The sequence below is a fragment of the Nymphaea colorata genome, chromosome 9, assembly GCF_008831285.2.
Source record: "Nymphaea colorata isolate Beijing-Zhang1983 chromosome 9, ASM883128v2, whole genome shotgun sequence".
Lineage (NCBI taxonomy): Eukaryota > Viridiplantae > Streptophyta > Magnoliopsida > Nymphaeales > Nymphaeaceae > Nymphaea > Nymphaea colorata.
Genome location: NC_045146.1, coordinates 3,922,056 through 3,936,478, shown reverse-complemented (window position 1 = coordinate 3,936,478; position 14,423 = coordinate 3,922,056). Strand labels below are relative to the sequence as shown.

Genomic DNA, 14,423 nt, shown 5'->3' with positions numbered 1-14,423 from the left:
GAGAGGTTGTAGATTTAGCCTTTACTGAACTTGTTTTATCGAGATTCTCCCAGGAGAACTTCCTTGGGATAAAAATATTTGTTTCATTAAATAGCAACTTCAATATCAAAGTGAAATTTTAAGATGCCTAAATCTTTTCTATTTGAATATGTTGATAAAGATCATTCTTATTTACTTTCCTCTTCATGGTTTCCTATGATGAATTGATTATTGATATAAACCTCAATAGCACAACGATTCCTTTGATTTTAATATATACAAAAAGAAAAATATGATTTGAGCCTAGTAAAACCAAAGGATAGAAGTGTTGTAGAAAACTAAGATATTTGATTTGAATAAATCTATTCTCCTACCAGGGGTATCTCTTAGACAGATTCAAACAAACTTCATGCAAATCTCTGCCAGGAGATTAAGCATAACATAATAGTGGTAATTGGTGCAAATATTTTACGATAATTTCAATCTTTATGTCATGTGTAATCTTTCACAAACATCAAACAATAGTAAACACTCATTTTTTGAAGATCCAAGCAATTGAACACCCTTAGATAATGCCGTTAAAATTCATATGATATTCTCATTTATAACATGAAGTTTGGCTTATGTAGCTTTTTGCCAAAAAAGATGTTGGCAACTTGTTCAAAGACACTGGTTTTGCATCATAATAGATAGCTACTATAAAGTCCTTATGAGGTGGAAAGGTTTCTCAAAGACAACAAAATGATAAAGTAGAAATTGAATACCTTTTCTAATTTGGGCAATTGACTAGTAGAAGTCACTTAACCAAGCTTATGGCAGATGAACTTTGGTAGACTTCTTAAAGAGCTTAACTAAATTTTCACATCAAGTGGGCTGATCTTGCACTTGTGAACATGATTGGTTTAGATATGCTTATGAAAAGGGGAACCAATGGACTCAATTGAAGAGGAAGAAATGTGATTTTCAACAATTGGAACCAAGCTGGTATGTAACTCATCAGATAGAATTGGAAAAATTGGATTTGGTTGTTTTTTCTTAATATTATATATGAAATATTGGGAATTATACTTTTGTTTGTGGAAAACATGAATATATGCTTGTAAAAATTACATGCATTTTTGGAACATAAACTTTGTAGGCCTTCGGTCTTCTCATTGCCTAAAAAACACCTTTTATGGCCTTATAATCAAATTCTATTTTATAGGAGATAAGATTGGTGGTAATAAAGCAAAAACATACCAAATACTTAAAGATGAATACAAGATGCTTTTCTATAGTTACTTGAAATATGTTTTATCTCTCAATGTAACAGGTTTCTACTACTTAGGTAGGCAGCCCTTTGGTGTGCATATTCTCCCAAAATTTTGAAGGAAGATTATCTCGAAATTTTAAATGCACCATTAAGAAGACATCCACAATTATGGTGAATAACTTTCTTTGTTAGATATTAAGTTGTTGAACATTGACATGATCAGCTAAAAAATTATGCAGTTTGGCATACTTTTGTTGCATTAGGTAAATCCATGTACTTCTCTTTAGACCTTAGAATCTTGAACAAGGAAAACATATCATCATATAAGCCCTTTTCTAATGTAATAATCTAGTATGATAGGCTCAGAATATTTTGGATTTTGTCTTAGAGATAAACCTAAAGAATTAAAACTTGATTCAGGTTATGACAAATTAACCATCCAATCCAAAAACTGCAAACAACTTGCCCCCAATTGTATTCAAAACAAAGCATGGATTTGAAATGCTGCAACCATTAAAGGCATTCAAAATGGGTGTTCCTACGTTTCAAATCATTTATTTTATGAAACCCATAACCTCAATGATATGATCCATGTGTAATTAGGAAATTTTGTGGAAAACTCATAGAGATAATGTTTTTACTAATGAATCTAGATTTTCTCCTTTCTTTTATTTATAGAAACGCTCTAAGAAGTGAAACCCAAGTAAATGCTAACCACTAAGCTTTACAAACATAACATCCATGGAAAACAGGACAAGTTAATGCTGAAGTAAATACTGAAACTTGATATAAAGTATTCAACCTCAATAACTTTGTAAGACATTTTATACTTCTTAAAATTAGAGGATTCAAGTCTGCTAGATGTGGAACGTTGCATTATTGAAAGCACCATAGGACCGTTGATAAAATTACCATGAACTGTTTCCTCTTATGATAGTTTTTTTTTAGCCATCTGACAACAATTGTATCTGGCACATCTAAACTCTCCCTTGAAATTGTTACCTTTAGAAGTATTGCCCTATATTGAAATGTAATCGGAGGGGTGCGGAGGGATCTGAAAGCGAAGCCTCAAAGCTAAACCATTTAATTGCTACTGGACTCTCGACCAGTCCAACCTTTCCTTTATGCTGAATGAGCATTTTTCATTTAAAGCTTGTTGATCATTAGAGCTCACCACACATAGTCGATTCATCTGACAGGAATGACTCCTAAACAACCATCGTTTCAACGAATGTACATAAGATGACATCCTTCCTTATAAAGGTGATCGTAGATGCATTATTTTTCTGAGAAAATTATCTCAGGATCTTATCAACTGGGTCTTGCCAATATATAGACAACGATGGTTTCTTAAGGCCTAAATAATGTAAAGGACTCAAAAGTCAAGTTCCCATTATGTCATGCTGGTCAAGGTGCAAGTTGCGTAGTGGACTCTACCAACAATCACACATGGATGGCCCCAGGTGAGTTTGATGGAAGGGGTGCCTCATCCCTTAGATCTGCAATATATATATATATACATTCGGGTTGAGAGACTTTGTTGCCCGCTCAATAGTACAAAACCTTCAGTCAAGTACCCTCACCCCCAAGGTCTATATGCATGCACGCTGGCCTCGGCTTTGTCCCGAAGCTGAAGGACCCTCCCAAGGGTGAGCATGCTATGGAGCTCAACTCGCCAAGAGTGCTTAATAGTTTTTGAACCCGAAGCAAAATACTAATGGAGACACATGTAGGCTGCTATGGGTAGTTGTCCGCACCAGCCCACAAAAGTGAACTTGTTTATATATTGGAACCTCTGTAGTTTTTATTTATTTACATGTGGATTTAAACCATTAGTGCTCCTTAGCTAGCAATTGTTGGCTCCACCACTGACCCGAAGTAGTTTTCCCCATGTAATGAGGGACCAAGTGTCTCAACCTCACATGGTACTTTCCCCGAGTAAGAAAAGGAAGAAGGCCACATGGAACTACATATAATGTTAAGTTTATACACAATGAGAGATGAAACTGCCACGAAAAGGCTTGTTATTTTAAATGTCTGACTTTGTGGAACATCACTAACTTGGAAGTCTAAAGTCGTAAACAAGATAGCCTTTAGCCCAAGCACGCTTAGCTTCGGAGTTTTTTATATATTTCTTTTTTAAAATGTTACAATAACAAAAAAGCTCCTTTAGGACATAGGACATTTGGATGACACCCCAAAACTGATTTTTGGCGATAGAAAATGATTTTGCTTGTCAAACACCGTTTCGGGGCATTTGAATGACATAAAAAAAACGAGTTTTGCCAAAACTCATTTTTTGTAGAAACCATTTTTCAGAAGGGAGTGAAGTGAAATGAATAACTAGGCAGCCGTGGTGAAGGTACATACAGCAACCAATTAAAAATTTCATTGAGAAACTTAAAATTACAACTTGGGGACTCAAAAATTATGTAAATTTGGTTCTATCATCCGAACACACAAACCAATTTTTCATAACCAGTTAAAAAACAATTTTTAAGAAACCAGTTTTTTACTATGTCATCCAAACGCTACCTTACAATTATTTAAATTATTACATAAATCTGTTGATTTACAGTTCATTCGGTCCTACACTTAATTCCCTCGTATGAGCTACAGATGTTGATTTGACAGCTTATGACACTGACATCAAGTTAAAGTCTGGATTTCTCCAAGTTGAACTTTGGAATATTGTCTCGCATTATTCTTGAGAATTGAGATATACTCACTTTAATCTAATTAAAAAATAAATTTTTTCTTAATTAATTTGTTTCCAACTAAATTTGTCTGGTTGTCCTCGGTACGCTTGGAAAAATGGGCTTCCACGACAAAGGTGCTTTTTTCTGTAATCTAACCTTAAAGATATAATATGAAGTTGATAAGAACATATGTTAAGTTAACCATTTTTTTAATTTAATCACATTTTTATAATAAGTAAAATTGACCGACTTCTATAAGAGAAGTCATTATTTTTCATAAAAACAACTTAAACTAAAGCATGCTTTATACCAAATTAGTTTTTATAAATGTATTAAGATGTTGCATTTTGTTTAAAATATTTCATTAGCAACAATTAAAAGGGTCTAATTTTATCCATGACCTAGTTGTCAGGGATCTACCAATTTCCCTATTTATTAGAGAAGCATGTCTTAAGACACTTTTGTAAGAAATAAAATAGCGATTTTTTTTTTAAATCGACAAGGTTTGGTGTATTAATGGTTGTTGATTTTTTGTGTCGTTGGTTTTCTTCTTACACGTCAAAATGGTCTGAACTAATGTTGTCCTTGATTAAATCAAGGAAAAATTACAGAAACATTCTCCAAGTTTGAATTATTTCTTGCAACCATAGAAATATAATATTTTCACACACGAGTTTATATTTTTAGATGACAGGTTGTTTGTTACGTTCTTTCACTTCCCATAGTTAAAAGCCAAGCAGTGAATGTCAGAAAGTGATTGTGCCCTTTCACCTCTCTTGTTATGTTATTTACTTTGTTTATACAAGAGGCTCAGTGTTGGGTTGGGTACTTGATGGCTACTCAGTACTTGGCCAGAGCCTGAAAAAAAAGGCACCCAGCTGACCCATTAAGTTATCGAGCCGGCCTAGGTGGGCCCGACTAAGCCTGATTCGGTTTGATAAGATTTTTTTAATGCATATGTTATTATTGATTTTTATATATAATTATAATATTTTATTACTATTAATTATATTTTATATTATTTTATATTAAATATATATATATTTTTAATTTAGTCGACCTAGGCTCATGTTCTGGTTTTAGGTGTTGGGTCAACCTGAACCCGATTCCATATCGGGCTGAGCCTAGCGGGCTCGATGCCCAAGCTTATTTATACTTTTTAAGATTTTCAAGTGATCTATACACACTCTCTCTCTCCTTTGGCTTGCAGCGGAGAGAAAGGACTGTCGCACCGCACGAACCGAAATAAGGTCTTCCTAATTGAATAATAAGCATCAATATATCCAGCAATGCCGACCTGCATATATTTTTTAATAAGTTGACTATTATTAATTAAATAATAAAATTCATTCAATATTTTGTAGCCATATGGACTATGTATCAGATATTAGTTTAATAACTAGGCTTTCAGGGTGCTCTGATCCTTTTTTTGCAAGTCTTACAAAGCTCCCACCCATGGTTGAAGAAATTATAGAAAGAGATGAGGGACCAAAAAAAATTAATGAAAAAGTCCTTCATACCATTTGCGGTTGGTCTGCTCTTAACATCTTGGGATCAGATTCGCTTGCAACAAGTGGTTTTTTCGTCATATTTGAATGTTAATCAAAGGTCAAATTCAGATATGATATAACTTTTATTCGATCACATTCAAATCCTAGCGAATATGAATATGTGAGCATCGATACTTTAAAGGAAGTATCTTATTCTAATTCGATCCATTAACAACCATAATTATTTTCTACAAAATTATTTACATGTCTGTTGTGGAAGCAAGCAAAAAGGTGATTTTAACATCTTAGAACAAATGCCCAAAGGATTTAACGTTCACTTGTTAATTTTGACCTTTCCATTATGGAAATTTTGGTGTTTAATGCATCTCAGAACGCATTGATAACTACCGTGATGTTTTTGTTAAATATGCAGTCGCTGCTGACTTTGACTTGAAGGGCCGGTCAGAGACAGGATGAAGATGCTTTCAATGCTATCTACGATATCTTCGAAATCAAAATAAAGAATTTTATTTTTTGAAAACCTGATGTTCTGGATATTTTTGATAGCAAGCTATTTCTCCTAGAAGTTTTCAGAAAAATACTAGGGAACGAGAAATATTCATAAACCAACGAGCCGTTTTGATATACGTTTAAAATGTTGTACCTTGAGTTAAATTCTGCCCAGGGAATACCGGATAAGTGTCTGATAGCCAACTGAAATTGGTCCCGCAGGAGTCGATCTTCTGGTTTTGGCGCTCTCTGTAGAAAAAGGATTACGGGAAAAAGAAAAACAGAAATAAAAGATAGAACATGGCCAGTCCCTTGGACAAAAAGCATTTTCCTTTCCTTTTTTCCGTCTTTTCCCACACAATATCGTTATTGTTGCTGACTGCCTTCGAAAACGACGCAGTTAAGCCTCATTCCAAAACCAGGCTCTCTTTCTCTTTTCCGCGATCCCTCGACCACCATCATTTATTATTATTATATCAAAAATGTCTATCGCACAATCATTATCGTTGGATAATTATTGGTTCCATTGTGATATCTATGAGGAGAAGTTTAACTGGCATCACGTAAAAATTGGTGGTGGGGTGAAGTCTTACGCTTGAGGGATGGTTTCTCTAGCGCCATTGTTTATGCATGAGGTGTGGCCAGGCAAATATTTTAGTGGGGACTGTTGTTTCTTGCTGGTTTTCCGCGTGGGTTAGGTGGTTTTCCTGCTTCTCTTCTACATATGGTCTTTGCTTGAGTCGTGGGGATTAGGAGATTCTTGTTTCTGGTCTTTTGGCCTCCGTGATTTTGAAGATGGCCAAATTCGCGTCTCTCGTGGAGAAGGCCACCAGCGATCACCTTGTCGATCCCGATTGGGCGATAAACTTAGAAATTTCCGATTTGCTTAACTCGAATCCACTGTGAGTTTTATCTTCTGTTTTTCGGCGTTCTTTTACTTACCTGGTTGTATATATTTCTCTCATCGACGTTATTAGTTAGCCATGTCTAGTAGTCTTGGATATTGCTTTTGAATATATGAGGTGGATATAATTAGGTCTCTGCGTTAATTTGTTAAAGTAATTTAATTTCTCATTTCATTTCTAGCAATTGGCATGACGTTCAAATGTATTCCTTTTTATTAGTTGAGTTTACTGGGACAAGCCACCGAAGTTCTTAATGGTCGTGTGATTTGAATTTCAATTCATGTTAGCTTTTGGTTCTAATTCGCATTATATGTGTATGCGTGTCTGTGTGTGGGTATCCATCAGGGAGGAGAGAGATAGGGACATTGACACAGTGACTGAAGTGGTCAGGATTTAAAAATTAATACATAGTTTCTCCATCTTGTAGGTATGTACATGTATCTACCTATCTATCTGTCTATCTATCTGTCTGTCTATCTATATCAAGGAGAATTCTATGCTGCCGTGTACTTGATGGTTAAAAATTAAAATCTGTTGATAAGGGCACCATGAATCATTGTTAAAAACAGCATGAACCATTGCTGCATCATAAACCGTTCACAGAAACCTTTGCAAGAATAAGGAAGTGCTCATGTGACGGCTGTTTTTCTAGTGAGAGATTTTTAACCATCCGGCATATATACAACAGCATATAACTCCCATGTACATATACTTATTTATTTTTTTCATTAATTCATTCATTGATATTAACTGTATTATTTATGTTGTTCTTGTTTGTTTGCCCTCTTGCGTGTTCTGTGGATGAAAAGTTTGATTTGGCAGGGACTCCAAGGACGTGATGAAAGCTGTGAAAAGACGCATTGGCAACAGAAACTCAAAAATTCAGCTGCTTGCTTTGATGGTATTCTGATTACTTATTCTACTGTTGTTTCTTTCATTTACTCTGTTCCCAAAGATATATGAAGCTGCATACTTCTATCAATTGTTACACTTTGATTCCATATAACTAGGGCTGAGTGTGTCAAAATTATTTTTCCTGAATGGTTCTTTGTACATGTAATTTTGATGGTCAATTTAAGAGCTTGTTACTGGTTCTTCTTATGGAAACTTGAAAATTTCCAAACAAACGCTCTGTTCTCATCATTAGCATCATGCCTTCAACTCAAATTTAATGTGTATTAGGCCTTCTTTTTCTTGCATTTCTATTAAATTTACCGTATGTAGGATGAGGATTTGCATAACATCGTAACTGTAGTTTCATTAGCTTCACAATTTATAATAGTGTGTGGAAGAAGATGTTTACTTTCTTGTTTTCTCTCCGGTTGAGTGTTTGATATACCTTGTGTGCTTAACAGCACATCTGACGCCCTCCTTTTTTAATTCCTGTGTGATTATGTAGTACTTTTTGATTTATTGAACAGCAAATATTTGTTGCTCATTCATGAAATGCTTGTGCATGCAGACTTAGGCTCAGTACCATTAAATTTCCTCGGTTCTTAGGATGGTAGAACCAGAATTCGTTTTGTTGGTTTTGCCTTTGTGGTATTGGGATATTGAGCTATTAAAAAATGGTTTCTTCTGTCACTGAACCAAGTTGAGTGACCATTAACTACTTCTATCTTGCTCCCCAAGGTGAATGACATAGTGTGCTTGCTATATTTTGTCTGCAGTTACTGGAAATGCTAGTAAAAAACTGTGGTGAATATGTATGGTGTCAAGTTGTGGAGACCAACATTTTGCAAAAAATTATCAAACTTGCCCAACAAACGGTATGTCTAGAACTCGTTGTTGATCTTCAAAGACTTCTTCCATGGAACTTAATTTTTCCTGAGGTGATTTAAAGCATATTTTAGATGCAAGATATAGATTCTTTGAATACTGTTAAAGTAATGGCTTATGGAGATGGTTTTCTCATATCTGTTTGATAAATAGTTGATTGCACGTAGTTCTATTCAACTGCCTGAAAAATTTCAATAATGTGCTTCACATTTAAAATTGTGAAATTGGTGCACAGATGTTTTATATGGTGAATCAGTGCAGTAGTGGTAACTAGATATACTTGGTAGCATGTCATAACTGAAACTCCAAAATTCTCTAGCATTGGACCTGTGCCTGGGGCACTTAGGTAAATCTGATTCAACTTCTGACTTAATGGGAATGAAACCATGTCTGGCATGTAACTGTAGGTACGATAATAGAAAGAGGAAAGAAGAAAAAGAGAAGGAAAAAGAGAGAGGAGATATATAATAGATGAGAGAGAAGGGGGTAGCAGCTATTGGAATGACAAATATGAACTTTCTTTGGCCTTCAACAATTTTTAGTGCTTGATATATTCAAGGTTCCATTCTTCCATGACATTACTGGAACATTTAGTGTAATACATTTAGTTGTGACCGAAACCACAACAGACTATATATTTAGTGTAATAACTGCAAATAACAGAATTGATGACATCACGTAAGAGGAACATGTGATGCTGGGTTGAGATGCTTGTTAGTTTTTATTAGTTCTCCTGTTCCATATAAATGGTACTCTCATTTACCATGTTGGTTTTTCGATGCATGCTGACTGTTAGATAAGTTTTTCCTTATGCAAATCCTTTATGATTCATCCCCATCTATTGAAATTTAATTGTTCCAAGAAAATCACAGCTTTCAATCAAAATTGATGAAGAGTTTTTCCTGTCCAAAATTGGAGGTTTCCTGCTAGGATCTCACTTTGTTCATAGAGGTAAACATATTCTTGAAAATAGTTAGTGTAGGGTAGAGAAATGAGAACAAAAGCAGAATATCTGGTGAAACATTTTGACCTGATTATCGCTCATCTCTCTCTCTCTCTCTCTCTCTTATTGAAAAAATTTCAATAGTTTGCTTGGAATTAGGATTATGTGTTCTTTCATTTGAATACAGAGCATCGCAAGTTCGAACACTTCCAACTTTGGTTTGTTGGAGATTGCTCACCTTTCTTATTGTTTGAGTATGTCTCATATTTTAATGTGCTAATTTTGTAAAGTTAGCTTTTGTGGAATTTTAGTTTACCTATTGCACATAAATTTATAGGGATATTGCCTTTGTGATCTCGAGCTGTTGTGCCTATAGAAAAGTCAATTAGCTTTATGATCTGTAGTTATTAATGTGTATGTGGTCATCTTCACAAGCTGGATCATCCATAAAATTACATGGTACTTTTGGTTTTGGTTGATTCTATTAATTTGATTGACACTGCCAGAGTAAATGTTTTCGCTTATTCTCTTATGACTGCACTTAGGACATTTGGATGTCTTTTTACCTGTTTCTCTTACTGCCAGAAATGTCTAAGCTTATTCTTATTATAACTGCACTTAGGACATTCAAGTATTTTTTTACCCGTTTCTTTTCAGGTTGATTTAAAAGTTCGCGACAAAATTCTGATGCTAATACTTGCATGGAAGGAAGCCTTTGGTGGGCCAGGAGGGAAATTTCCCCAATTCTTTTGGGCCTATAATGAACTAAGGGTGAGGATTCAATCTTGTTAGGCCTGCCTCACTTAACAATGACTAGGAAAATGTTTTATGTGACCTTGATGCTGTTCATCAGATGTCCACTGGATATATACCTCAAAATTTATCATGTTTAAGAATATATTGGTACGTAATTTGGTTATAGCATTTACCTGATCCCTTTTTAACAGAATTGCATTCGTTTGGAGTGCAATTGGTCTATCTTCCAATTACTGCCATGATGTGTTTCTTACTTTCTTAGCATAAATTTAAAACATTAACAGACTTCAAATGTACATATTCACCTGATACAAAGTAAAAACGTGAACTGGAAACATTATATATAGTAATATAAACACAGAACAAAATAAAAACATAAAACAAGTCACAAGATGATGAGATCAACCGTTGTATCTGTGTGTATCCACAGTCCATACTTATAATATATACACAAACAGAGAACTGACACGGCTTTTACGGTTCTATTCAAACAAAAACAAACTGAAATGTGGTAAAACTGCAAAAATGTGAAAGAAACTGAGAAAGAGATGGAGATATGAAAAAAACTGAAAAAGAGACAGAGATACATAGAAAGAAAGAGAGAGATAGATAGATGAAAAAACTGAAAAAATGACAGGAGAAAGAAAAACTGAAAAGGAATCTAAAATTATGAGCAAAAGCTGCTATCACTGACTGGAATAAGCTGCATTTTCTTGAGAATCCGCTGCTCACCGGAAAAGGTCTCCAAACACTGGAAATCAAGTTGGGTACCACTTTAAGAGGATGGTTTTTTTTTCTCCCTTGTATGCAACAAAATTGAGAATGGCCTTTGAAAGCTATTCTAAGTTCACCATCTAAAGATAAAAAAAGGAAAAAACAGGTCCATAATTGGATTCGGCCATGGGTGTGTTGACCCACCTGGCACAGTCAAAGATGCACGCAAGCCATGTCCACTGCCACATCCCTACCCTTGTCGTGTTGCATCAACACGGGTACTTCTGCATTTGAAAGGTCTCCGTGTTACATATGTTCTCTTATTAAATGGATTGATCTCTTTATTAAATGGATCAATCTTTCATTTATCAGGTCGTGATTCTACCTTGGGAAACCAGTCTAAGATACACAGTATCTTCCTGATTTTGAGAGATGGATTCTTTTAAGGGGATCTCATTCTTTTAAGCAATTCCTCCTTCACATATACACATTTTGGCTTGCATTTTTAAAAGCACTCTTAGGTTTCCTCGTCTCCTGATTATCTTGAAAATGCTTTATGGTTAATTGGGTAAAGAGATATTACTGAGAAACTCAGTATCAAAATTTATTTTAGAGATAGTAGTTTAAGAATGACAAGTAAATCTTCAGGGGATTACACAAACTCTTTCTCTCTTTATCTTAAGTTATGTTTTGGGGGCCTCCTCTTGCATCATCCCATGGCATACATGGAAAGTAATTGTGTTCTCAAGTAAAATGCACAATCCAATCACAAATCAAAATGTGAGACAACCCTTGGGCCTAGTTATCAATGTCCCAGGAGTGAAAAGTCGTTAAGAGTTCCAACTCCCGAGGTTCGACGTTTAGGAGTGGAGGCAAGTAATTTTCTCTCTTATGACTTATCCTTCTTTTAATGTAGATCTTATTTTCAGTTTTGGGGGTGGAGGGGCAACTTTGTGGCTCTGTGTTCTTTGTCCCACATCTGCCACATCTGCCAGGGTATAAGTGATTGATGCTATTGGCAAAGGTCCAAAAAAATTTTCTGGTGAAATGAGAAGTTGTTTTGTTGCAAAATGATATAAAAGATTGGAAATATACAGAAGAATACATCTTTCTCCGTTATTGAAACAGCTGTTATTGAGAAATAATGGATGAATACACCTAATTTCTTGGTTGAGTGTGAAACAAGGAGTATTGGAAAATATTATATCCGTTGGTACTGATACAGCCACGTGTATGAAACAAAGCAGCATGAATATTGGCATAAACAAATTTAGACGCACTTTCGTATCATGAGGTGGAGCAACAATTGTCTTGCACTTCCTAATTCACTATTGATGATATCAACATGGCCTTTGAAAAGTAATGAATAAAGATGGATTGCAAATCCAATTTAATCTTCCCATTATTTGAGTATTTTAAACATTTTCTTTTTTCCCACTGTAGATGTCTGGGCTTGTGTTTCCTCAATTATCAGGAGATTCAGTCCCTATAATTACTCCTCCTGCAAGACAGTTATCTGCACCAACTCCTCAGGTTGTTTATGGCATACCAGTTCATGTTGCTAGGCAGCTTGACGAAACAAGAATATTTGATGCAAACAACCGGCGGTAGTATAATATCGTTTCCTTATCTGAGTTAATGATATCTTATTTAGATCCTCCACTTTTTGATATGAAAGAGTTGCAACTGTGCTAACATTTCAAAACTCTTGCAGCTCGGTAGATATGAAGTCAGCTTATAATGTAACATCTGTTTTGGAGGAGATATTGGATGCTATAAATCCTCGTGACCATCAGGTAGAAATGTACTGTGTTAGACTATTTCAAATTTGTAATGTTTGTAGGAATGTTTAAATAGATCCACGTCTGATAGATAAAAATGCTTATTTACCAATTCATTGCCTTAAATGTCACATTTAGAATTTTTTTTTTTAAGAGTAAATCTGGGCAATGCCAGAAAACATCTGTGGACAAGGTTCCAGCACATGTGCACACACACATATATATTTGTCTACAAAGTACAAGAACAATTAAAAAGTCATAATTCTGTCAATTATTTAATGAAAAAGAAAGCAAATTCTATATTGTCGCACCAGCACATACACTGGCAACTGTTTTGAAGAGTCTGTGTTACATAGCTTGTTAATGTTCCTTGAACATCATGGCCTTAGAACCTAAGGACTGAATCCAAAATTGTAGGTCTAAGCTGTTTCTTTTCTATTGCTTGTTCTCTCTGGAAAACTTAGCTGGTGATTTATGAGGATGAACCAGTTTGTCTTGGTCAAGTTACTGGCTAAAATTATTAGGGTTTGAATATTATATTGAAATAATCTGGCTTGCATGGTCAAAAATACATACGATGAACTTGGCTTTTCCAAAGTAGAAGCAAAATGATGATGGCATTCTCCATGTGAAAACTGTGAAAAAGTTTCACCAGCTCAAATAGGAGGACAAACCACGGGCAAAAGTCATAAACTAATGAGCTTACTGGAGACAAATTAGATGGCACATAAAGTCTCTCAAAGGAGCATGCACAGAGACAAAGACGACCTGCAGAAAGTAACAATGTTATTCACTTAATATGCTTAGAAAATCATAAATGAAATGAACCTGCAATGCACACATGAAGAAGTGACAGATCTAGATATTGGACCAGCCAACCGACATCTAATCTAACTTGTCAAGGTCTATTCTTGACTAAAAAAACAAAAAATCAAAACACTATATATATCTATATATATATAGTGTTTTGATTTTTTTTTATTTTTTGTATATTTATTTATTTATTTATTTACTCTACCTTCCCGCGGGTAATTCTCTGTGAAACTCTGTTTCATATAAATTATTCCATCAGACTCCTCTCCATCAATCTCATTATTTGATGATATCACTAGAAATCATGTAATGGCAGTGCCTATTTGATATAGCTATTTTTGTGTCAGTATTTTATGATCAAGAAGGAGGTGCTTCTTATGCAGATTGTGTATTAACCAACTATAGGTAGCTCATTTTTGTGGGTTACTGCATTTATCCGAGTTATCCAGAAACAATGAAAGTCTGTCATTTGCCATTCCTTAACCAATGTCCTTATTTTTTTTAATATATATATATATATATATATATATATATGTATATGAAGAAAGTCAACTAGCTTGAGCAAGTTTCTTGGCAGCCAGATTCTCATATGCTTTGGTGTCTGTCATGTTTGTGGTTTTAATGACAATTGACAAGGTTTTTCTTGGTTATTTTTCGGCAAAGTTATTTTTCTTGGGAAAATCTTGGCAGCTTTTCTAAAAAAATGAAAGGTCTAAACACTAAAAGTCATAAACAGTTCTTATAGTTCCTCTTTGGCTGCTAAAAGGAATGGCATGCTCGAAATTGCCTCTCTTTACGTACT

General features: G+C 34.8%; 1 protein-coding gene across 5 annotated transcripts in view; it reads left to right on the top strand.

Annotated features, from left to right (window-relative positions):
• Positions 1 to 6,219: 6,219 nt before the first annotated feature.
• LOC116260362 (TOM1-like protein 6) overlaps positions 6,220 to 14,423 on the top strand; it is a 45,405-nt gene continuing 37,201 nt past the window's right edge. For 2 of the 5 annotated variants that reach the window (XR_007574166.1, XM_031638657.2), the window contains exons 1-6: positions 6,220 to 6,832; positions 7,658 to 7,736; positions 8,506 to 8,604; positions 10,215 to 10,328; positions 12,471 to 12,637; positions 12,742 to 12,823. Coding sequence is in view for 4 of the 5 variants with exons in the window: in XM_031638657.2 (XP_031494517.1) it covers positions 6,726 to 6,832; positions 7,658 to 7,736; positions 8,506 to 8,604; positions 10,215 to 10,328; positions 12,471 to 12,637; positions 12,742 to 12,823 (648 nt within the window). In the remaining variant the exon portion in view is untranslated. The remainder of the gene's footprint in view (positions 6,833 to 7,657; positions 7,737 to 8,505; positions 8,605 to 10,214; positions 10,329 to 12,470; positions 12,638 to 12,741; positions 12,824 to 14,423) is intronic. The other 3 variants (XM_050079380.1, XM_031638655.2, XM_031638656.2) reach the window with 3 other exon arrangements.